The sequence below is a fragment of the Dreissena polymorpha genome, chromosome 4 (genome assembly GCF_020536995.1).
Source record: "Dreissena polymorpha isolate Duluth1 chromosome 4, UMN_Dpol_1.0, whole genome shotgun sequence".
In the NCBI taxonomy this organism is placed as follows: domain Eukaryota; kingdom Metazoa; phylum Mollusca; class Bivalvia; order Myida; family Dreissenidae; genus Dreissena; species Dreissena polymorpha.
Genome location: NC_068358.1, coordinates 49,159,679 through 49,186,239, shown reverse-complemented (window position 1 = coordinate 49,186,239; position 26,561 = coordinate 49,159,679). Strand labels below are relative to the sequence as shown.

Sequence of the window (26,561 nt, the reverse complement as noted above, 5' to 3'; positions counted from 1 at the left end):
GCTGCTTATTTTGGTATGTTTTCTGAGAATATTAAGGTAATTATACAGTAAAGTCACATGGTCTGCTATAGTTACCTGTCGGTTGAGTTACTGTGGAGTGTTGATCTTTGATAGGTGTATTCTAGATTTTTTTTAATGCATATTGCCAAGTGACCCATTTTGACCCTAGAACCATCATAGAAATATGTGAATTATGAGTTACCTGTTGATAAAACCCTAAATATAGCAGAAATCAATATAATAATACAGATGTAGGTCCATCATATGTTTATATGGTTTGTTTTGTTTTCTTGTGCATTCTTTTTATGCTCCCCGAAAATTTTCAGGGAGCATATAGTTGCCAGTTTGTCCTTCCTTACTTCCTTCCGTCACACTTTTGTTACAGTTTCTCATAGCACCTTCAATACTTTACCGATCTCTTTCATATTTGGCATGTAGGTACCTTTCATGGACCTCTACCTTTTGATGAGGTTTGAGGTCACTGGGGTCAAGATTAAGGTCTCTGAGGCTAATAATAGATTTTTCCGTCATGCTTTTGTTACAGTTTCTCATAGCACCTTCAATACTTTACCGATCTCTTTCATATTTGGCATGTAGGTACTAGAGCTGCAACGATTCGATCCGATGCATAGAAAATCGGTTCGAAATGCGTCGATTCGATTACGATACTAAACCTACCAAATTCGATTTGATTCTTTAACATATAGACATATATATACTAAGATACGTAAAGCTCACTATATTCTGCCAGGACTCTAGATGCTCCGTGATTCTGACTATTTGATACGGGAAGGTGTAGGTTTTATCTTTACCTGTAATTAACGATGCGTGCGATTGGCTGCTTATTACTTTAGCCATCCAATCAATAAGCGTGTTACGGTCTACTTTCGGAAAAAGCGTCAAAATGGCTGAACAAGTTGTGGCTGACAAATTGAAATTATCAGATGCGCCTAAGAAGCTAAAATCAAAAGTGTTGCAGTATTTTGGGTTTCGGGATGGTAGCCCTCCCGACAAAGCAAAGTGTAAACTGTGCTTCACGGATGCAAACATAGCGTTGATTAAGCAAGACTAAGAAATAGCACAAGTGCAACTACTCAAGTCGCCAGCCAGAAAAGTAGTTCTGTTTCTGTTGGGAATTTGTTACGTTTATTAGAGAATGTGCTTTGTCCTACAGGTAACAGGTGATGCTGTCACGGCTAAATGTTAAACATGCTTGTAGCGGTTTTGGATATAAGTATAATAGTGATAGTACTATCACTTCACTGATTCCAGATGTTCTTATGATTATTTATTTAATTTTATATTATTGTGTATTCAACACAATCTTCTAGTCAGAAGTTTTTATATTAAAATTGAGTCCTAATATGCTATTCTTTTTTATGTGTTTTATTGAAATATTGACATAGTTTGAAAGACAATTGGCAGTTTCTTGCAAAATATTCCTTACAAATGTTGATTTTTCACACTTTCAACAGTTTTTAAAACACTGAACCAACCAAACTATATCAAACAAACACACAATTTGACAAATGCCCAAGATAAGGTATGCGACACTTTTGAACAGAAATGTTAATTATGAGGCAGAAGAGTGAATATAATGGAAAAAATCGGTATTGGAGTGTCTGAAATCGCAATCGAATCGAGCTGTTGGTGAATCGTTGCAGCTCTACTAGGTACCTTGCATGGACCTCTACCTTTTGATTTGAGGTCACTGGGGTCAAGGTCACCAAGGCTAATAATAGATTTTCCGTCATGATTTTGTTACTTTACCGATCTATTTCATATTTGGCATGTAGGTACCTTCCATGGACCTCTACCTTTTGGTGAGGTTTGAGGTCACTGGGCTCAAGGTCACCAAGGCTAATAATAGATTTTCTGTCACGCTTTTCTTACAGTTTCTCATAGGGCCTTCAATACTTTACCGATCTCTTACATATTTGTCATGTAGGTACCTTGCATGGACCTCTCTCTTTTGATGAGGTTTGAGGTCACTGGGCTCAAGGTCACCGAGGCTATTAATATATTTTCCGTCACGCTTTTGTAACAGTTTCTCATAGCACCTTCAATACGTTACAGATCTCTTTCATATTTGGCATGTAGGTACCTTGCATGGACATCTACTTTTTGATGAGGTTTGAGGTCACTAGGGTCAAGGTCAAGTTCACCGAGGCTAATAAAATATTTTTTTAGGTGGTTATTAACACATAGATTGACAAAGCACATCATCGGGGAGCATCCCTCAGTTTCACTGATATTCTTGTTTTTCATGTTGTCCAGATAACAGTGTGTTATTTTCCGGGAATTCTTTAAGTTACAAAAATATAACATATATTTATTCCCCCTTTCGAAGAAGAGGGGGTATATTGTTTTGCACATGTCAGTCGGTCCGTCCGTCTGTCGGTCCGTCCACCAGATGGTTTCCGGAGGATAACTCAAGAACGCTTAGGCTTAGGATCATGAAACTTCATAGGTACATTGATCATGACTGGCAGATGACCCCTAATGATTTTCAGGTCACTAGGTCAAAGGTCAAGGTCACAGTGACTCGAAATAGTGAAATGGTTTCCGGATGATAACTCAAGAATGCTTACGCCTAGAATCATGAAACTTCTTAGGTACATTGATCATGACTGGTAGATGACACCTTTGATTTTCAGGTCAATAGGTCAAAGGTAAAGGTCACAGTGACTCAAAATAGTAAAATGGTTTCCGGATGATAACTCAAGAATGCTTACGCCTAGGTTCATGAAACTTCATAGGTACATTAATAATGACTGGCAGATGACCCCTATTGATTTTCAGGTCACTAGGTCAAAGGTCAAGGTCACAGTGACTCGAAATAGTAAAATGGTTTCCTGATGATAACTCAAGAATGCGTACGCCTAGGATCATGAAACTTCAAAGGTACATTGATTATGACTGGTAGATGACCCCTAGTGATTTTCAGGTCACTAGGTCAAAGGTCAAGGTCACAGTGACAACAAACGTATTCACACACAATGGCTGCCACTACAACTGACAGCCCATATGGGGGGCATGCATGTTTTACAAACAGCCCTTGTTATTTTTTACCAATAACTTTTCATTTCTTTCAGTTCTTAAATGAATGCTGTCCTTATTTTGACCAAGAATTGTGAACACATCACAGCTTTTTTTGTACATACCTATGAAATACAATTCACCACTAAACATATGATTTTTAGCGAGGCTGTTTTCGGAGAAAACCCGAGCTATTGTCATAGCCAGCTCGTCGTCCGCCGTCCGCCAAAGGCGTTGTGCTAAAACCTTATCATTGGCCGTAACTTTTTAAATATTGAACATAGCACCTTGATATTTGGCATGCATGTGTATCTCATGGAGCTGCACATTTTGAGTGGTAAAATTTCAAGGTTAACATCATCCTTCAAGGTCTAGGGTCGAAAAAACAAAGTCAAGGGAAGTAATAAGCTTTAAATGGACATAGTTATCTGACCTGCCCACGTATATATTTTTGTTAAATAAATCAAAGCGGCGCAGTAGGCGGCATTGTGTTTCTGACAAACACATTGTGGTAAAAGGTCAAGGTCATCCTTTACGGTCTATGGTAAAAAATACAGATTTAAGGGAAGTAATAAGCTTTAAAAAGGGAGAAATTATTCAATATTGAAAATAGCCACTTTATATATTTGGCATGCATGTGTATCTCATGGAGCTGCACATTTTGAGTGGTGAATCTACAGTCACGGTAGTGGCTTTTAATTATTTGCTACTAAAAAAAGAGATTTGTTACAGACAATTATTTTCAAGGGAAGTAATTTATATAATTATAAATCTCATATTATATATTTCCTTACCAAGAATTGAAGTTCTTTTCACAGTTACTGTACACTTTTATTATTTTGATTATTTATAACCCAAATGGTTGATTTGTGAAAGATTTTTTTTAATGATATAATTATAATTTCTTTGATGTTTATTACATACCTGTGGACTTATGTCCATAGATGCATGATCAACTCTTATTTTATGAAAAAGAAAAAAAAAACAAAAAAAAACAACAACTTATTTTATGAAAAAGAAAAAATCAACTCTGGCTATGATCTCTTTTAAACCACAGGCCTTGGTTGTCAGTGATGTCTGACATGGTCATATTTGACTGTGAGACCCCCCCCCCCCCCCACCCCCGGTTGGATTGGACAAAATTCAAGGGAAGTAATACCCTTTAAAGGGAGATGATTTCTATACCTGCCAAATGATAAAAAGAAATGTTATTTCAATGCGGCGCAGTAGGTGTGTTTCTGACAAACACATCTCTTGTTGGGTAACTAGGTCAAAGGTCAAGGTCACTGTGACCTCTAAAAAAAACAACACATTCTAACAAGCTTTCGCAGCCGAGCGTGGCACCCGTTATGCGTTGCTCTTGTCTAGTCTAAAATGTTGTCCCATATCAGCCTGTGCCATCTGCACATGCTAATCAGTGATGACACTTTCTCCTTTTATGTGTGTTTTATTTTAAAAAGAAGTCCCTTCTTAATGAAAATCTGATGTACGTGGAAAGTATCGTCCTTCATTAGCTTGTGGAAACTTCACTGGTTAATCTGGGACTGCACTTTACCAACATGCATAAAGCCAAGTTTTTTCAGAATGATGTCATTTCAACTTGCAGGGGCCCAAGTTTCCAGATCACAGGGGAGTGGTCCTACAGCATATGTCGGACATCAGCGGGCAGACAGCATTCGGACTCAACTTGTATGGGGCCAATATGATATGGAGTAACACAGGGAAATATGTGTGCCAGATTGCCATGCAGTCTAATATAAATTCCTCTGTGTATATATATGTTAAAGGTAAAGCACCATATACATATTAGTGAAATAATTTATATGAGTTTAATCATTTGTATAGGCAGGTTTAGGAAGGGCCATATAAATGGAACACTTAAGTGTGCGCGGGGTGAAATATTAGTTTTTAGCGTGGATGGATATTTGTAAAAACTTGGCAGAAAATGATAAGCATTATAATTCAGTGGGTCTGGTGAAAGAATCAGGTAGTAATGTCCTAAATCAAGTTCACATTTCAAGGTAAGATGTCGAATTTAAGAAGTTTTAACTTTTCACTTTGTCTTGATTTTAACTTTGTGCTTCATTGAAGGATTTCCAATTAGTAGCACAAAGTAGTCAGCATGATTGGACGGAATGTTGCTCACAAAAACCAGTCCCCAGTCCAATGTCAAGGTCACAATAAAATGTCAAAATTTGAATTTAGGAAATCAGTCCAGGAGGATTTGTCTAGCACTTAATTTTGTCATGCATGGTTGCAATTCAAGGTCAAAGGTAATATTTTAGAAATAGGGACTTAACACTTTTTCCAAAGCCTATTTTTGTACTCATGTTTGTCCAATCTTCATGAATCTGGTCAGAACATTTGATCTAATGATATCTCAGCCTAGTTCACAATGCACTGAATTTTGCACACAAGAACCAAGCCCCTAGATTGATGGGCATGGCCACATTTCAAGATCAAATATAATATAAGGTACATTTGTCCAATCATTACCAGATAGAAACATTATGGACAGGCCTGTGTTTGGTACAGTTGTCATCTTGTTGAACACTTATTATTAGTTCATGTCTGTGAAACATGCATTTAGAAATTTAAGCAGATTAAAATGACAACAATAAGTTGAACTTCTAAAATTTTTATTTTTAACCTTACTATGATAAATACTTTTTTAATATAATATTGTATATATTTTGATCACAAAAAATATATAATCCAATACATTGAAAATCAGGGTCTTTTAAGTTTTGACATAGTCCTTATCCCTGACCTTGGGCTCACATGGTAGGCAATGATAAGTATTGCAATATTCATTTCAACCTTGGTCAACCATGTTCATGATCAAGGTTTTCATGTTGTCTTTTTTTTTTTTTGGGGGGGGGGGGGGGATGGGGTGGGAGGGGGGGGGCTAATTGAACAGCCATCAAAATCTATGACACCATGGTGACCATGGTCAACATTTCCCCAGGGAGGTAACACTGGCTTGTATTATTTATTTAGTTTCTGCAAAATAGCTAGTGAATGCTTTGACCAATGATCAGAGCATGACCTTTGTATGCTTCATTACAAGATCATGCATCAAAGATTTGTAAAATAACTTTGGACTATTGTGGATATATATAAGGCAGTGTGTCAGACCTAACGGCAATGTGACAACCTTCTATGTCAAGGTCAGATTTTAAACTGAAAGATAAAAAAAAACATTTGTCAAAATGGGGCTTGTCTGTTTTATAACTTTACCATGCATTGAATAATTTTTTAATAACCAGAAGCAAAGTTCAGCTGCGTGAGACATTGTGTTTTGTAAAAGAATCATGTAGCTAACTTCAAGGTCAAACTCAAACTTGAAGCCAAACGTATTAATACAGCATTGTACTGTCAAAATAGTGCATGTAAACTGAATAATTTAACCATGCATGCAAGGTCTTTTAATGAACATGTTAACCTAAAGTGTTTTTTAGATCTTTAATTCATATGCTATTGTTTGTCATGTTGACTCTTAAATGTCATATATGTAAGCACATGCAAAAAAATGCATTATAAATGTATATAAATGAATTCATGAAAGCTGTTAATTGTCTGTGCAAATGTAATATTTATGTTTTTAAACAACATCAAGAAGATTCACTTATATTCTATATAAATTATTACAACTGTTCATTTATCAACATTCTTTTCATTGTATTTCAGACACAAGACACCCATATGTGTATCATCATACCATTGATATGCCAAACTATCCAATCCACATGCAGTTTAAATATTTGACCAAAGCTGTTTTTCCTTGCAACATCAATGATCCGAGCCTGAATGTGACATTGCTGAAGGAGCAACACCCTCGTAAACAAATGGGGTCGTCGGATGGAGTCGAGTTTGACCCCCATATCGGATTCGTTATTTCTGAAGTGACCACAGATTTTGATGGAATATTTTTTTGTAGCACCAAAGTTGGAGTGATAGAGCACACTTTGTTGTTTATTGTAACAATTAATAGTAAGGAACTTTTATTGTTTCTTTTTTTATGCCCCCAGTAAGGTGGCATATTAAAGTCTGTCTGTATGTTCGGCATTCCATTTTCCGTACTTTCTCCTAAACACATTCAGTTATTGACTTGATATTTGGCATGTGAGTCTTCAAACACTGAGTTTTGTTCTGGTAGAGTGATTTTTAGTGAAGATATTGGCCTTGAAATTTGGTCTTTAATAACTGTTTTCCAGAAGGGTTTTTACACAACGCCCTCTAGACTTTTAGCTGATTTTTATGTCCCCCACTATAGTAGTGGGGGACATATTGTTTTTGCCCTGTCTGTTGGTCTGTCTGTTGGTCTGTCTGTCTGTTTGCACCAACTTTAATGCAATAACTTTTGCTATATTGAAGATAACAACTTCATATTTTTCATGCATGTGTATTTCATGAAGCTGCACATTTTGAGTGGTGAAAGGTCAAGGTCAAGGTAATCCTTCAAGGTCAGAGGTCAAATATATGTGGCCAAAATCGCTCATTTTATGAATACTTTTGCAATATTGATGATAGCAACTTGATATTTGGCATGCATGTGTATCTCATGGAGCTGCACATTTTGAGTAGTGAAAGGTCAAGGTCATCCTTCAAAGTCAGAAGTCAAATATATGTGGCCCAAATCGCTTATTTTATATATACTTTTGCAATATTGAAGATAGCAACTTGATATTTGACATGCATGTGCATCTCATTGCACATTTTGAGTGGTGAAAGGTCAAGGTCAAGGTCATCCTTCTAGGTCAGAGGTCAAATATATGTGGCCCAAATCGCTTATTTTATGAATACTTTTGCAATATTGAAGATAGCAACTTGATATTTGGCATGCATGTGTATCTCATGAAGCTGCACATTTTGAGTGGTGAAAGGTCAAGGTCATCCTTCACTAGGTCAAGGTCATCCTACAAGGTCAAACATCATATAGGGGGACATTTGTGTTTCACAAACACATCTTGTTTGGTATGTTAGTCTACCTTCATGAATAACAGTTGAAGATTGAGTTTTTAACCAATCCATTGATTATTTGGCAAGTAATGCGACGTTCGTAAAATATCACATCCTCATGTTTGTTCCAAAACGCTTTCAGACGCATGTACAGTCCAAGACCCATAACTTTGTCAAATATAAATGGACAGAAACTTTGTTATGTTTTCACTGGGATATAGCTGCTGTGTGGCTACAAAGTGCAGTAGAATGCATTGTATATTACACAAAAGTAGCTCATGTTTTCTCTGTCACATTTCATCATGAATAATCTAAAAATGTGTCACTTCTTTTTAAGCTCAACTTAACACATTGTGCTCATAGGGAGTTTTTATGATACCGTCATCCGTCAATCAATGTATGTCTGGCCAAGTGCTTGGTCTTCAAATCACATTTTTGCCTTAACATCATAGGAATGTTCCTTGTGTGATCCTTTATAAAAATTGTTCAAATGGCTGCAGTTGATTGATTAATAGGGTTAGGGGTCCATATATGGTTTTTAAAACGAAAACTTTCAAAATCTCTTTTGAAAGCACATAGCTAAGTTTAGGTTTAGTCTAAGTTAAGTCTAAGTTTAATATTTCTTATACAACATTTTATTGTGGACCACTAGATTTTTAGATCACCTGATTGCTCAGGTGAGCTTTTGGGATCGGTCCTTTGTCCGTCGTCAGTCCACATTAGGTTGTAAACACTCTAGAGGCCACATCGATTGTCTGATCTTCATGAAACTTGGTCAGAAGATTTGTCCCAATGATACGTCAATCATTTCGAAACTGGGTCATGCTGGATCAAAAACTAGGTCACTTGGTCAAAAAACAAGAAAAACCTTGTAAACACTGTAGATTTCACATTTCATGCCCAATCTTCATGTCACTTTGTCAAATTTTTTTGTCATAATGATATGTTGGTTGATTTCAAAAGTGGTTCTGGTCCGTTGAAAAACATGGCCACGAGTGGGCGGGGCAGTTTTCCTTATTTGGCTATAGAGAAACCTTGTAAACACTCTCGAAGTCACAATTTTTGCCCAATCATCATAAAACTTGGTCAAAACATTGGTTTTATTGATATCACGGTCGAGTTCGAAAATGGTCCAGATCGGTGAAAAAACAAGGCCGCCAGTGGGTGGGGCAGTTTTCTCTATATGTGTATAGTGAAAATATGTGAACACTAGATGTCACATTTTGGACCAAATTTTCATGAAATTTGGTCAGAATATTTGTTTCCTAGATACAAGAGTTGAGTTCAAAAATGGTTCGAGTCCGTTGAAAAACATGGCTGCTATGGGGGGATGACGCATTTTCCTTATATTTATATTATAAAAAAAGCTTGTAAACACTGTTGAAGTCACATTTTTTGCCCAATCATCATGAAACTCGGTGAAAATATTGGTTTTATTTATATCTCACATGAGTTCGAAAACGGTCCTGACCAGTCAAAAAACATAGCCGCCAGGAGGGTTAGGGTAGTTTTTCCTTATATGACTATAGAGAAACCTTGTGAACACTCTAGAAGTAACATATTTTGCCTAATCATCATAAACTTAGTCAAGACATTGGTTTTATTATCCCCTGCCATAGGTGGAGGGATATTGGTTTTGGCATTGTACGTCCGTCCTTCCGTCCGTCGGCACTTTTGTGTCTGGAGCCATATCTTGGAAGTGCTTTGATGGATTTCATTGAAACTTGGTATGAGTATATATATGGATAAGAGGATGATGCACGCCAAATGGCATTGTATACCATCTGTTTATAACGGAGTTATGGCCCTTTGTATCTTGATAAAAATGCTATTATGCCCACCTTTGAAGAAGAGGGGGTATATTGTTTTGCTCATGTCGGTCGATTCGTCCATCAGCGGTCCATCCACCAAATGGTTTCCAGATGATAACTAAAGAACGCGCCTTGGATCATGAACCTTCATAGGTACATTGATTATGACTCGCAGATGACCCCTATTGATTTTCAGGTCACTAGGTCAAAGGTCAAGTTCACAGTGACTGGAAACAGTGAAATTGTTTCCGGATGATAACTCAAGAACGCTTAGGCCTAGGATCATGAAACTTTATGGGTACATTGATCATTTTCAGGTTACTAAGTCAAAGGTCAAGTTCACAGAGACTTGAAACAGTAAAAGGGTTTACAGATGATAACTCAACAATGCTTAGGCATGCTTAGGCCTAGGATCATGAAACTTAATAGATACATTGAACATGACTGGCAGATGATCCATATGGATTTTCAGATCAATAGGTCAAAGGTCAAAGTCACAGTGACTCGAAACAGTAAAATGGTTTACGGATGATAACTCAAGAATGCTTTGGCCTAGGATCATGAAACTTCATAGGTACATTGATCATGACTGGCAGATGATCCATATGGATTTTTAGGTCACTAGGTCAAAGGTTAAGGTCACAGTGACTCAGGTGAGGGAACCATCTTGGCCCTCTTGTTTAATTGGCCTGGTGTAAACATTTTCCCCGCCCTGGGAGTTACTTTTTTCTTTATAATTTTATAGTGAAATAATACAAACACTTAGCATGAAATAAATATTGATATTTCCTAATAAACACCTCCACCAAACTAAATGCTGACACGCTCTTCCATTAAAATGATATCCTAAATGTAATGAATACCTTAATTGTAAAGTAAATCTTAAAGTTTTATAATAAAAATTTCAAGTATTGATGCGTATGCAACAGAGCTCATTATTCGACTCCTATGTAATATCTGGGGCTACACTGTAAGCACATGCATTACAACCAGTATTCCCAAATCTAGGCTTTAATGCTATATGTAACAATTTGCCTTTCAGTCCCCCCAGACACATCTCCCATCCCATATCTGGAGCCCAACACAGATACTCTCAACAGACTGGTTGGTGAGAACTTTACCCTCACCTGCAGGGTACAGGTACCCAGCACCAATGTACCACATGTTACCTGGAAATACTTCACAAGTGAAAAACAGGTACATGCTCCTCTTTCAGCATTCACAGTTTTTGGTTTTGAAGAGAGAATAAACTTATCAAATAAAAAAAATGCCATTTCTGAAACCCAAATGATATATTGACCCTTTCTTTAGGCCACTTTTCCATATTTCTGTATCACCATCATAATTGTGTGCAAATCTTCACCTTCAAAATGTATAAACACTATAAACATCTTGGTCATTTTCCGCAAAGGCAACACAGAAGGAAGCGGACAACATTTTATACAACAAAGTACGTGTATGTTCAACAACTGGTTATTTAGTAAAGCACTTGAGCCTTGCTCTGAGCAGATGAGGCTTAACCCTTTGCATGCTGGAAAATTTGTCGTCTGTTAAAATGTCGTCTGCTGAATTTCTAAAATTAGCATTTTCTTCGATTTTTTTTCAAAGAATACTATAAGAATAGCAAACAGTTTGGATCCTGATGAGATGCCACGTTCTGTGGCGTCTCATCTGAATCCAAACTGTTTGCAAATGCCTTCAAAATTCGGTTCCAGCACTGGAAGAGTTAACCCTTTCCAACTTAAATACTTATTTTGACGCATTTGTAGTCCTTTAGAAAGTTAAATTTAATTAATTACCTTTCTTACTAGATTCAGGTTTTAAAGGCTTCATTCTCAACCCTTAGATACTGATGAGCAGCAAACAGCATAAAACCTGAACAGACTGCAAGTTACTTGCAGGAGCGTTCTGGTTTTATGCTCTTTGCACATAGCTATTTTCACTTTGCTTGTAAGTGGGGAAGGGTTAAATTGAATCTCTTCTAAATGACACCCCAGTCAAGGCGTAAAGTGTCGTCCCTAATAAGCCTGCGCTGACTACATTGGCTAATCTTGGACGACACTTTACGCACATATATTAAGCCTCCTTTTCCCAGAGCTCTGCTTATATGAAATAGAACAGATGTAGTTTCTATACACATAAATAAATGACCTGAAAACTGAAGAGTCAGAAGGTTCGATACCTGAACCATATGTTCATGACTTGTTGTGTATAAGATAGTATTGTGTTCATATAATGCCATAAATAATTGTTGCCTTATTAATGGAAAGGGTTTTAATTCTTCTTTACAATACATAGTGAATAAATTAAACAATAATGATATAAAATAATATTACACATGTGGATACAGACATATGGAAAACAGGCTTTGTTTTTTAGTTCATCTATTTTGAAAAACATTTATGAGCTATTGTCATCACCTTGGCGTCGGCGTCCGGTTAAGTTTTGCGTTTAGGTCCACTTTTCTCATAAAGTATCAATGCTATTGCATTCAAACTTGGTACACTTACTTACTATCATGAGGGGACTGGGAAGGCAAAGTTAGATAACTCTGGCTTGCATTTTGACAGAATTTTGTGCCCTTTTTATACTTAGAAAAATGAAAATTTTGGTTAAGTTTTGTTTGTAGGTCCATTTTATTCCTTAAGTATCAAAGCTATTGCTTTCATACTTGCAACACTTACTAACTATCATAAGGGGACTGTGCAGGCAATGTTATGTAACTCTGACTGGCATTTTGACAGAATAATGTTCCCTTTTTATATTTAGAAAATTGAAAATTTGGTTAAGTTTTGTGATAAGGTCCACTTTTATCCTAAAGTATCAAGCTATTGCTTTCATACTTGCAACACTTACTTACTATCGTAAGGGGACTGTGCAGGCAAAGTTATGTAACTCTGACTGGCATTTGACAGAATTATGGGCCCTTTATACTTGAAAATTTGGTTAAGTTTTGTGTTTAGGTCCACTTTTTTCCTAAAGTATCATAGATATTGCTCTCATACTGGAACACTCGCAAACTATCATAAGGGGACAGTATAGGACAAGTTGCATAACTCTGGTTGTCATTTTTACGGAATTATGGCCCTTTTTTGACTAAGTAACTTTGAATATATGGTTACATTTTGTGTTTAGATCCACTTTACTTCTGAAGTATCAAGACTATTGCTTTTAAATTTCAAATACTTTCATGCTATCATGAGGGTACTGTACCTGGCAAGTTGAATTTTACCTTGACGTTTGAATGACCTTGACTCTCAAGGTAAAATTATTAAATTTGGCTAAAATTGCCATAACTTCTTTATTTATGATTAGATTTGATTGATGCTTTGACAAAACAACTCTTACCTGACATACCACAATAGACTCCACCCCAAACCATCCCCCATGCCCCCCCCCCCCCCTCCGAATCCCCCCCCCCCCCGAATCCCCCTCAATCCCCCCCATTATTTGTTTTTTTAATTAAAGAATATCTAATATATGACCACCACACCCTCATACTATAACCCCCCCCCCCCTACACCCTACCCCCAAAAAATAATTTGTATGCCCCCGGTAGGGTGGCATATAGCAGTTGAACTGTCTGTCAGTAGGTCAGTCAGTCTGTCCGTCCGTCCGAAAAAAACTTTGACATTTGCCATAACTTTTTCTTTTTTGAAGATAGCAATTTGATATTTGGCATGCATGTGTATCTCATGGAGCTTCACATTTTGAGTGGTGAAAGGTCAAGGTCATTCTTCAAGGTCAAATGTCAAATTTATGGTGTCTGTCCGTCCGAAAACTTTAACATTGGCCATAACTTTTTCAATATTGAAGATAGCAACTTTATATTTGGCATGCATGTGTATCTCAAGGAGCTGAACATTTTGAGTGGTGAAATGTGAAGGTCAAAGTCATCCTTCAAGGTCAAATGTCAAATATATAGTGTCTGTCCGTCCGAAAACTTCAACATTGGCCATAACTTTTTTAATATTGAAGATAGTAACTTGATATTTTGCATGCATGTGTATCTCATGAAGCTGCACATTTTGAGTGGTGGAAGTTCAAGGTCAAGGTCATCCTTCAAAGTCAATTTTATTTTTTTTCAAAGCGGCGTTCTCATGTAGCTGCACATTTTGAGTGGTGGTGGAAGTTCTAGGTCAAGGTCATCCTTCAAGGTCAAGGTCATCCTTCAAGGTCGAAGGTCAATTTTTTATTTTTTATTTCAAAGCTGGGTTCTCACAAAGCTCATGAAGTTCATGGTCAAGGTCATTCTTCAAGGTCAAGGTCATCCTTCAAGGTCAAAGGTCAAAACAATATTTCAAAGCGGCGTTATCATGAAGCTACACATTTTGAGTGGTGGAAGTTCAAGGTCATCCTTCAAGGTCAAAAAAATATTTCAAAGCGGCGTTATCGTGAAGCTACACATATTGAGTGGTGGAAGTCAAAGGCCAAGGTCATCCTTCAAGGTCCAAAAAAAATAATTCAAATTGGCGTTCTCATGAAGCTGCACATTTTGAGTGGTGGAAGTTCAAGGTTAAGGTCATCCTTCAAGGTCAAGGTCAAAGGTAAAAAAAATCAATCAAAGCGGCGTTCTCATGAAGCTGCACATTTTGAGTGGTGTAAGTTCAAGGTCAAGGTCATTTTGCAAGGTCAAGGTCATCCTTCAAGGTCAAAGGTCAAAAAATAATAATTTCAAAGCGGCATTATCATGAAGCTTCACATTTTGAGTGGTGGAAGTTCAAGGTCAAAGTCATCCTTCAAGGTCAAGGTCTTCCTTCAAGGTCAAAGGTCAAAATAAATAATTCAAAGCGGCGTTATCATGAAGCTGCACATTTTGAGTGGTGGAAGTTTAAGGTCGAGGTCATCTTTCAAGGTCAAACAAAAATAGTCAAAGCGGCGTTCTCATGAAGCTGCACATTTTATGTGGTGGAAGTTCAAGGTCAATGTCATTCTTCAAGGTCATCCATCAAGGTCAAAGGTAAAAAAAAATAATTTCAAAGCGACGTTATCATGAAGCTACACGTTTTAAGTAGTGAAAGTTCAAGGTCAAGGTCATCCTTGAAGGTCAAGGTAATCCTTCAAGGTCAAAGGTAAAAAAAAAAAAAATTAAAGCGGCGTTATCATGAAGCTGCACATTTTGAGTGGTGGCATTTCAAGGTCAAGGTCATCCTTCAAGGTCAAAAAAAAAAAAAAAATTCAAAGCAGTGTTTTCATGAAGCTGCACATTTTGAGTGGTGGAAGTTTAAGGTCAAGGTCATCCTTCAAGGTCAAGGTCATCCATCAAGGTCAAAGGTAAAAAAAAAAAAATTTCAAAGCGGCTTTCTCATGAAGCTGCACTTTTGAGTCGTGGAAGTTCAAGGTCAAGGTCATTATTCAAGGTCAAGGTCTTCCTTCAAGGTCAAAATTAAAAAAAAATAAAAAATTTCAAAGCGGCTTTATCATGAAGCTGCACATTTTGAGTGGTGGCAGTTCAAGGACAAGATCATCCTTCAAGGTCAAGGTCATCCTTCAAGGTCAAAGGTAAAAAAAAAAAATATTTCAAAGCGGCGTTCTCATAAAGCTGCACATTTTGAGTGGTTGAAGTTCAAGGTCAAGGTTATCCTTCAAGGTCAAAGGTAATTTTTTTTATAAAATTCAAAGCGGGGCAATAGGGGGCATTGTGTTTCTGACAAACACATCTCTTGTTCTTTTCAAACATGGTTAAAAAACACAAATATTTATTTTTATTATTTTATTTTTGAAATACTGTCCAACCATCCCACCCAAGAATCACCCCCCCCCCCCAAAAAAAAAAATGTTTTTTTGCATTTTTTTTTGCATTTTTGGAAGATAATGTAATAAATGACCACACCCCCACACTATACACCCTCTCCACTCCACCCCTCCCTCCTTTGTGATTGAAATTGCGTTCGGTCCCTACACCTTTAAAAAGATAAATAGATGAGCGGTCTGCACCCGCAAGGCGGTGCTCTTGTTCTAAATGTGTCTCACACAATTCATCCCCTTTGTCAATAAAGTAATTTATTGACACCTTTTCTTTGAATGAGCTTAGGTAGTGAATTCTTAGAATACATGCCTTCAGAGTAGTTTCTTTTTCGAAAACATGCATAAAATCTCTAGATTACTAGTAGACTTTCTTGTTTATGTGTGTACAACTTTGCAGCCCCATATTTAATGTCTACCTTAAACCATGCATGTTATACTATCTATGTTTTTCCAATCAATTTTAGGAAATTATCCTTGAGAATAATAAGGTAAGATCATAATTTCTGTTTGTATGAATGCATTTAAACTGTTGCTTTACTAAACATAGTTGTTGGTGTTCTTTTACCAATTAGCATTTATGCTTGTGTTTGTATATCCATTATTTCTCTTTAAATCTATCCATTATAACATTGAACAGTATTATTATACCCCCATTACCAATGGTAATGGGGGCTATATAGGAGTCACTTTGTCGGTCTGTCTGTCTGTCGGTCTATCCCTAAAGCTTGTCCGGGCCATAACTATGTTGTTCATTGTGATATTTTAAAATCATTTGGCACATTTGTTCACCATCATTGGACGGTGTGTCGCGCGAAAGAATTACGTCGATATCTCAAAGGTCAAGGTCACACTTTGAGTGCAATGGTCAAAAATGGCCCTAAATAAGCTTGTTCGGTCCATAACTTTGTCATTTATTGTGAGATTTTAAAATCATTTGGCACATTTGTTCACCATAATTGGGCGTTGTGTCGTGCGAAAGAATAATGTCGATATCTCCAAGGTCAAGGTCACACTTTGAGTTCAAAGGTCAAAAATGACCATACATGAGCTTGTCCAGGCAATAACTGTGTCGTTAATTGTGAGATTTTAAAATCATTTGGTACATTTGTTCACCATCATTGGAAGTTGTGTCGCGCGAAAGAATTACGTCGATATCTCCAAGGTCAAGGTCAAACTTTGAGTTCAAAGGTCAAAAATGGCCATACATGAGCTTGTCTGGGCCATAACTATGTCGTTCATTGTGAGATTTTAAAATCATTTGGCACATTTGTTTACCATTATTGGATGGTGTGTCGAGCGAAAGAATTACGTTGATTTATCCAAGGTCAAGGTCACACTGTGAGTTCAAAGGTCAAAAATGGCCGTAAATGATCATGTCCGGGCCATAACTATGTCATTCATTGTGAGATTTTAAAATTACTTGGAACATTTGTTCACAATCATTGGACAATGTGTCATGCGAAAGAAGTCAAGGTCAGGGTCGCACTTGTAGTTCAAAAGTGGAAAATGGCCATAAATGAGCTTGTCCGGGCCATAACTGTGAATTCATTGTGAGATTTTAAAATGACTCTGTACATTAATTTTGTTCACAGTCATTGGATTGCGTGTCATGCGAAAGAGTTCAAGAGTTCAAAGGTGAAAATGGCCATAAATAATAATGGCATAATTATTCTTAAAAATCACCATTTAGATTCTCTTGTTTTGTGAAGAAAGCTTGCAAAATAGTCTGTGTCAATGCAGCATGTGGGGGTATACGTCACGTCTGTGACAAAGCTGAAGTTTTATTTTGCGTTTTACGGAAGTCTTGTTTTAGCGAAACTCGAGTTCATGCAGAAAGTATGGACCCTGACTTTATACAATTCATTAAGCCCTTTTTCCAAGAGAAAAGGGGGTTAAATGCATGTGTGTAAGTGTCTTCCCAGATTAACCCGTGCGACACTTTCCGCTTTGGTGATATTTTTTGTTTAAAGAAAGTCTTGTTAGCAAAAAAATCAGTTAATCGGATTGTGTTGTCCCTGATAATCTGTGACGACACATAACCCACATGCATTAAACCCCCTTTTCACAGTGCCAGGCCCTTATTTTTAATTAATTAGTATTGTTTCCAAAATCATTATCAAGATAACCATCTGAAAGCTATCCTAATATCCATATCATTCAATCAGGTATTTGGATTTTGTTTACTATCTGGATACTTATTCGGTGTTTGACCATCCACATTTTTGTTTACATCCTTAAAGATTTTATACTAACAAATTAATATGAAGTGTATCTAAACTAACATTACCTTATGAACATGTTTATACACTAACATTTACTAAGGATGGCATGTGTTTATATACTCACAATGTACTTTCAAGTACATCAATTATATTCTTTATGTTATGCAAATTAAAATGTGAGACTATTTTATTCAAATTTATATTTGTGTATAGTAATGGGTATGAAAATAAGAAATATTTACATTAAAATTGTATATATAATAAGAATCAAAGCTTGTCTAAAGTACTTCTATATGCTCATTGTTTTTAATGAACATCTTGTGTTTTCATTTTCAGAAACCGAACAAAGTTTGCTTAAATGTGTGTTCTGTTTATATATAATTGTTGCTTATTTGTTAATTTAACACATTGCACCATTCCTATTCACTTGGTAAAGAGCTTTGAATCATTGTTAATTGAATTGCCATTGCAAATTGCACATTATCACTTTCACTTGTTTATTACTGTTGCCAACTCAGCCGTCGCCACGTGTGTCGGTGTCCACAATCACGGGTCATCCATCCAAGACAGGAGGCATGGTCGTGTATGAGACGCATATCGAGATTAGACACCTCTCTGTGAAGGACGACGGCATTTACCAGTGCTCTGTGTGGATCTCGGACAATTTAAAAGGCAGAGTAGAGGCTGCTGTACATATTCATGGTAAGTAATACGACTGTCCTGATGTTGACCTGAAACAAAGATTCTTGATATAATTAGCTCCCCTAAGCACATGGGGAGCTATCAAGGATACCTTGTCGTCTGTCATCCCAGATCAGTACATGTGGCATATGTAATCTTATTCTTTTAATGACAGATTTTGAAGAAAATTCACAGGATTGATCCTTTGGTGACCCTCTTTCAAAGTTTTTATGCCCCCGGATCGAAAGATAGGGGATATATTGTTTTTGACCTGTCTGTCTGTCTGTCATTCATTCATTGTGTGTGTCCCAAAACTTTAACCTTGGTTAAAGTTTGATAACTTTTGCATTATTGAAGATAGCAACTTCATATTTGGCATGCATATGTATCTCATGGAGCTGCACATTTTGAGTGGTGGAAAGTCAAGATCAAGGTTATTCTTCAAGGTCAAAGGTCAAATATTGTTGTATTTTTCTTAAAACTTTAACCTTCATTAAAGTTTGGTCATAACTTTTTTAATATTGAAGATATATATTGATATTTGGCATGCATGTGTATCTCATGGAGCTGCACGTTTTGAGTGGTGAATGGTCAAGGTTATCCCTCAAGGTCAAAAGTCAAATTTATGGCTTCAAAGCGGCGTAATAGGGGACATTGTGTTTCTGACAAACACATCTCTTGTTCAAATTGTTGTGGTCTGTACCATATGTAGCTTAAAACATATTTTTAGCTATTGGTGAGCTTTTTTATGCTCCCCCAAAATCTATTTTGGGGGGAGCATATAGTCACCGCTTCGTCTGTCCGTCCGTGTGTCTGTGCGTCTGTGTATCCGTCCGTACACAATTTTTGTCCGGGCTATTTCTCAGCAACTTATGACCGGAATTCAATGAAACTTTATGGGAAGCTTCACTACAAAGAGGAGATGTGCATATTATCAGCAGGTTCTGGTAGGATGATTTTATACAGAGTTATGGCCCTTTGAAATTTTCCATTAACTGTACATATAGTGCAATTCTTGTCTGGGCTATTTCTCACAACTAATGACCGGAATTCAATGAAACTTTATGGGAAGCTTCACTACCTAGACGAGATGTACATATTATCAGCGTATTCTGGTCGGATGATATTTCACAGAGTTATGGCCCTTTGAAATTTTCCATTAACTGTACATATAGTGCAATTCTTGTCTGGGCTATTTCTCGGCAACTAATGACCGGAAATCAATGAAACTTTATGGGAAGCTTCACTACCAAGAGGAGATGTGCATATTATCAGCGGGTTCTGGTCGGATAATTTTTCACAGAGTTATGGCCCTTTGAAATTTTCTATAAAAAAAATTCTTTTCCCCCCAACTTCTGTGCCCTCAAGACGTTTCCTTTTATCTGAAATATATAGTGCAATATTGTGACAAAAAAAAACTTTGGGGAGCATCACCCGTCTCTAACGGTTTCTTGTTTATTGCCTTTTGTCTGTCGGCTGGGATTGAAACTGGGTCATGTGAGCTCAAAACTATGTCACTAGGTCAAATAAAAAAAATATTAATATTCTTGAAGTCACCTTTTTGTTGCAATGTTAATAAATCAGCTCTCACTTTCTCAGAATAGTCTAGTTCTTCCTTTAGAGCTCAGATGACTGCCTTTAGGCCCCATGGCCCTCTTGTTTAAACATGCCCCTTGGTTCATAAATGGCCTTTCCCCATTTTTAGCTCATCTATTTTTTGAAAAAAAATTATGAGCTATTGTCATCACCTTGGCGTCGGCGTTGGCGTTGGCGTTGGCGTTGGCGTTGGCGTCGGCGTCCGGTTAAGTTTTGCGTTTAGGTCCACTTTTCTCAGAAAGTATCAATGCTATTGCATTCAAACTTGGTACACTTACTTACTATCATGAGGGGACTAGGCAGGCAAAGTTAGATAACTCTGGCGTGCATTTTGACAGAATTATGTGCCCTTTTTATACTTAAAAAATTGCAAATTTTGGTTAAGTTTTGCGTTTAGTTCCACTTTTCTCAGTAAGTATCAATGCTATTGCATTCAAACTTGGTACACTTACTTACTATCATGAAGGGACTGGGCAGGCAAAGTTAGATAACTCTGGCATGCATTTTGACAGAATTATGTGCCCTTTTTATACTTAGAAAATTGACAATTTTGGTTAAGTTTTGTGTTTAGGTCCATTTTATTCCTTAAGCATCAAAGCTATTGCTTTCATACTTGCAACACTTACTAACTATCATAAGGGGACTGTGCAGGCAAAGTAATGTAACTCTGACTGGCATTTTGACAGAATTATGTGCCCTTTTTATACTTAGAAAATTGAAAATTTGATTAAGTTTTGTGTTTAGGTCCACTTTATTCCTACAGTATCAAAGCTATTGCTTTCATACTTGCAAGATTTATGAACTATCATAAGGGGACGGTGCAGGCAAAGTTATGTAACTCTGACTGGCATTTGGACGGAATTATGGGCCCTTTATACTTAGAAAATTGAAAATTTGGTTAAGATTTATGTTTTGGTCACTTTACCCCTAAAGTATCATAGATATTGCTTTCATACTTGGAACACTCACAAACTATCATAAGGGTACAGTAAAAGGACAAGTTGCATAACTCTGGTTGTCATTGTTACGGAATTATGGCCCTTTTTTGACTTAGTAACTTTTAATATATGGTTAAATTTTGTGTTTCGATCCACTCGAAGTATCAAGGCTATTGCTTTCAAACTTCAAATACTTACATGCTATCATGAGGTTACTGTACCTGGCAACTTGAATTTTACTTTGACCTTTGAATGACCTTGACTCTCAAGGTCAAATTATTAAATTTTGCTAAAATTGCCATAACTTCTTTATTTATGATTAGATTTGATTGATACTTTGATGAAACTACTCTTACCTGACATACCACAATAGACTTCACCCAAACCATCCCCCGTGCCCTCCCCCCCCTCCCCCCCCTCCCCCCCCCCCCTAATTTTTTTTTTTTTTTTTTTTTTTTTTATAAGATCATCTCACAAATGACCACCACACCCTCACACTATACCCCCACCCCACCCCCCCACCCCCCCCCCCCAAATTTTTTTTTTGATTTTTTTTTTTTTTTTTTTTTTTTTTTAAGATCATCTCACAAATTATCACCACACCCTCACACTATACCCCCCCCCCCCCCCCCCCCCGATTTTTTTATTTTTTTATTTTTTTTTCGCTTTTTTTGGAAGATAATGTAATAAATGTCCACAACCCCACACTATACACCCCTCTTCACTCCACTCCTCCCTCCTTTGTGATTGAAAATGAGAGTCCCTTCACCTTTAAAAAGAAAATAGATGAGCGGTCTGCACCCGCAAGGCGGTGCTCTTGTTTATGTTCTATTGAGCAAACTATTTTTCAGCTTTTTTCTCTTTATTAACAAGTAATCACAAAATAGATGTGTATGACTTAAAAGTAAGACTAAAGAAGTATTGAGTTAGCACTATCTAAAACAACTATGGATTAAAATTTCAGAAACGGGGTTTGTAAGCCTGACCACGGATAACCAGATAGTGACTGTGAAAGAGAACCAAGACGAGATAGCCAACTTTGAGGTGATGTTCAATGCCTACCCAAAGCCAGAGTTCCACTGGATGAAAGATAACCAGAACATAGAAAAAAAGATGACGCAAATAGTGTCGGGCTTCCTGTAAGTAAACAGAGGATGCTACAATATTGTCATACAACATTTGAGACCCTATCTTGGAAAATACGGCTAAATGCAAGTGCGTTTAGTGTCATCCCAGATTAGCCTGTGTGTTTAGCACAGGCTATGCAGGGACGACTAATTCCGCTTAAACTGGATATTTGTCAAGAAGAGACATCCTTTGAAAGAAATGAAAAAAGCGAAAAAGTTTGTCCCTGTTTAGCCTGTGCAGACTGAACAGGCTTATCTGGGATGGCACTTCAAGCTCATGTGTTAAGCCTGTGCAGACTGAACAGGCTTATCTGGGATGGCACTTCACGCTCATGTGTTTAGCCTGTGCAGACTGAACAGGCTTATCTGGGATGGCACTTCAAGCTCATGTGTTAAGCCTGTGCAGACTGAACAGGCTTATCTGGGATGGCACTTCACGCTTATGTGTTTAGCCTGTGCAGACTGAACAGGCTTATCTGGGATGGCACTTCACGCTCATGTGTTAAGCCTGTGCAGACTGAACAGGCTTATCTGGGATGGCACTTCACGCTCATGTGTTAAGCCTGTGCAGACTGAACAGGCTTATCTGGGATGGCACTTCAAGCTCATGTGTTAAGCCTGTGCAGACTGAACAGGCTTATCTGGGATGGCACTTCACGCTCATGTGTTTAGCCTGTGCAGACTGAACAGGCTTATATGGGATGGCACTTCACGCTCATGTGTTAAGCCTGTGCAGACTGAACAGGCTTATCTGGGAGGACACTTCAAGCTCATGTGTTTAGCCTGTGCAGACTGAACAGGCTTATCTGGGATGGCACTTCAAGCTCATGTGTTTAGCCTGTGCAGACTGAACAGGCTTACCTGGGATGGCACTTCACGCTCATGTGTTTAGCCTGTGCAGACTGAACAGGCTTATCTGGGATGGCACTTCAAGCTCATGTGTTAAGCCTGTGCAGACTGAACAGGCTTATCTGGGATGGCACTTCACGCTCATGTGTTAAGCCTGTGCAGACTGAACAGGCTTATCTGGGATGGCACTTCAAGCTCATGTGTTTAGCCTGTGCAGACTGAACAGGCTTATCTGGGATGGCACTTCACGCTCATGTGTTTAGCCTGTGCAGACTGAACAGGCTTATCTGGGATGGCACTTCAAGCTCATGTGTTAAGCCTGTGCAGACTGAACTGGCTTATCTGGGATGGCACTTCACGCTCATGTGTTTAGCCTGTGCAGACTGAACAGGCTTATCTGGGATGGCACTTCACGCTCATGTGTTTAGCCTGTGCAGACTGAACAGGCTTATCTGGGATGGCACTTCAAGCTCATGTGTTAAGCCTGTGCAGACTGAACAGGCTTATCTGGGATGGCACTTCACGCTCATGTGTTTAGCCTGTGCAGACTGAACAGGCTTATCTGGGATGGCACTTCAAGCTCATGTGTTTAGCCTGTGCAGACTGAACAGGCTTATCTGGTATGGCACTTCACGCTCATGTGTTAAGCCTGTGCAGACTGAACAGGCTTATCTGGGATGGTACTTCAGGCTCATGTGTTAAGCCTGTGCAGACTGAACAGGCTTATCTGGGATGGCACTTCACGCTCATGTGTTAAGCCGAATTTTCACAGAGCAATATATATAACCAATAAGAGTCCATAAATGTCATCTAACTGGTAAATACTAATGACTGTATTTTTTCACCAAGTGTGAAATCCAGTGTTGCTCAAAAGAAGCCTTGATGATACATCGTACCTTACCAATCTTACCTACACCATAAAAGAAGCAATTTGTTTAAAAAGTGTGTATTTCAGTGAGGGAACTAGCACTATCTACCTGCGTATTATCTTCCCCACGAGGTCCCTGGCAGGCAAATATACTCTGGTGGCAAATAACAAGGACATGAATTCTACAATAGAAGTCCACCTTGTTGTACAGTGTAAGTTGCTTACAGTCTGAGTTAAGTGATAACATTTTTCTGATTTGTATTTTGCTTTCCCCAATGACACTTTATTGATTATTCCATATTGATTATTCTAAATATCAAGGGTTTAACCGAAAAACTTATATCTGTGTAACAAATCTTTATTTGATTCAATAGTTCCTAAGTTTGTAAACATAAAATCTAGGTTTAAATGTGAGTTATTGTACGCAAAATGCATTTGCTTTGTAGACATCCCTGCAGTGGAGATCCACACACACAATCCGGACGAGTTTTATCTGCTCTACATGGAGCACAAGCTGAACTGCACAGTGGACGCAGTGCCCACTCCAACCAATACCAGTGTTAACTGGTTCTGGATGTCATGCAATTCTCCATACAACTGCTCCAGCATCTATGACAACTGGCAACCTGTCATCATGGTAAGTTCAATTGATGAAATTTGATGTTTACTACAGTTTGTTGGTATGCAAATTTTGCAGTCAGTGAAAATTTTCATTAAAATCAACAGAAAATTGATTTTATTGTTATATGATATTTATATTGTAAGATCCTGTGTTTTTAAACAGTGTATGGCAAATTCATTTTCTTACATTAAGCATTTATTTTAAGCATATTTTAAACATTGATAACTCAAATTTGGTAATTGAGTCATGCATAAAAGCAGTAGGTGTGGTCATTGATCATGCTAATCTTGCAAGATTTCATACACGCATTAAGCCCTATTACCACGGAACAAGACTTATTTGTATGTAATTGCATGATATTATTGACAGTTCAGTGTTAACAAAAATTATATCATTTATAACTACAACATAAGTCATAACATAAACTTGGCATTCAATCTCAAAAGAACTGTACTCTGCTGTTTATGTTTGCCAGCTGAAACATAGTGAGTTATTGTCTTTGAATATGAAACACAGTAACATAGTATAGCATCCTAAAATGTTTTTTTAAACAAACAAAGAGAGACCATAGTGTTTAATAAAACGCTTGAAATCTGTTGGCAGCCTCTAAAAATGTGGAACTTTTGTTGCTAAAATTGCTGATTCACGACTGTTTAAGGCTTGAGGTTATTGTTATATGGTTTATTAATATAATTATGATCCTTGGTTTTTGAAAATGCATGTGCACGAAGTCTTGTCTAGGAGTAGCCTTTGCAGTCTGCACATACATTTAGCACTGTTTACCAAGAGTGCAGTCTGCACATACATTTAGCACTGTTTACCAAGAGTGCAGTCTGCACATACATTTAGCACTGTTTACCAAGAGTGCAGTCTGCACAAACATTAAGCACTGTTTACCAAGAGCCCAGTCTGCACATACATTAAGCACTGTTTACCAAGAGTGCAGTCTGCACATACATTTAGCACTGTTTACCAAGAGTGCAGTCTGCACATACATTTAGCACTGTTTACCAAGAGCGCAGTCTGCACATTTAGCACTGTTTACCAAGAGTGCAGTCTGCACATACATTTAGCCCTGTTTACCAAGAGTGCAGTCTGCGCATACATTTAGCACTGTTTACCAAGAGTGCAGTCTGCACTTACATTTAGCACTGTTTACCAAGAGTGCAGTCTGCACATACATTTAGCACTGTTTACTAAGAGTGCAGTCTGCACATACATTTAGCACTGTTTACCAAGAGTGCAGTCTGCACATACCTTTAGCACTGTTTACCAAGAGTGCAGTCTGCACATACATTTAGCCCTGTTTACCAAGAGTGCAGTCTGCACATACATTAAGCACTGTTTACCAAGAGTGCAGTCTGCACATACATTTAGCACTGTTTACCAAGAGTGCAGTCTGCACATACCTTTAGCACTGTTTACCAAGAGTGCAGTCTGCACATACATTTAGCCCTGTTTACCAAGAGTGCAGTCTGCACATACATTAAGCACTGTTTACCAAGAGTGCAGTCTGCACATACATTAAGCACTGTTTACCAAGAGTGCAGTCTGCGCATACATTTAGCACTGTTTACCAAGAGTGCAGTCTGCACATACATTTAGCACTGTTTACCAAGAGTGCAGTCTGCACATACATTAAGCACTGTTTACCAAGAGTGCAGTTTGCACATACATTTAGCCCTGTTTACCAAGAGTGCAGTCTGCACATACATTAAGCACTGTTTACCAAGAGTGCAGTCTGCACATTCATTTAGCCCTGTTTACCAAGAGTGCAGTCTGCACATACATTAAGCACTGTTTACCAAGAGTGCAGTCTGCACATACATTAAGCACTGTTTACCAAGAGTGCAGTCTGCACATACATTTAGCCCTGTTTACCAAGAGTGCAGTCTGCACATACATTTAGCACTGTTTACCAAGAGTGCAGTCTGCACATACATTAAGCACTGTTTACCAAGAGTGCAGTCTGCACATACATTTAGCCCTGTTTACCAAGAGTGCAGTCTGCACATACATTAAACACTGTCTACCAAGAGTGCAGTCTGCACATACATTTAGCACTGTTTGCCAAGAGTGCAGTCTGCACATACATTAA

At 37.8% G+C, this 26,561-nt stretch overlaps 1 protein-coding gene across 2 annotated transcripts in view; it reads left to right on the top strand.

The window, feature by feature from the left end:
- Positions 1-26,561, top strand: part of LOC127878146 (vascular endothelial growth factor receptor 1-like) — a 113,783-nt gene that overhangs the window by 62,230 nt on the left and 24,992 nt on the right. The window contains exons 3-10 of one of the 2 annotated variants that reach the window (XM_052424579.1): positions 4,646-4,826; positions 6,730-7,032; positions 10,855-11,009; positions 16,025-16,048; positions 18,301-18,484; positions 21,962-22,136; positions 23,929-24,053; positions 24,288-24,478. In XM_052424579.1, the coding sequence (XP_052280539.1) occupies positions 4,646-4,826; positions 6,730-7,032; positions 10,855-11,009; positions 16,025-16,048; positions 18,301-18,484; positions 21,962-22,136; positions 23,929-24,053; positions 24,288-24,478 (1,338 nt within the window). The remainder of the gene's footprint in view (positions 1-4,645; positions 4,827-6,729; positions 7,033-10,854; positions 11,010-16,024; positions 16,049-18,300; positions 18,485-21,961; positions 22,137-23,928; positions 24,054-24,287; positions 24,479-26,561) is intronic. The other variant, XM_052424580.1, reaches the window with a different exon arrangement.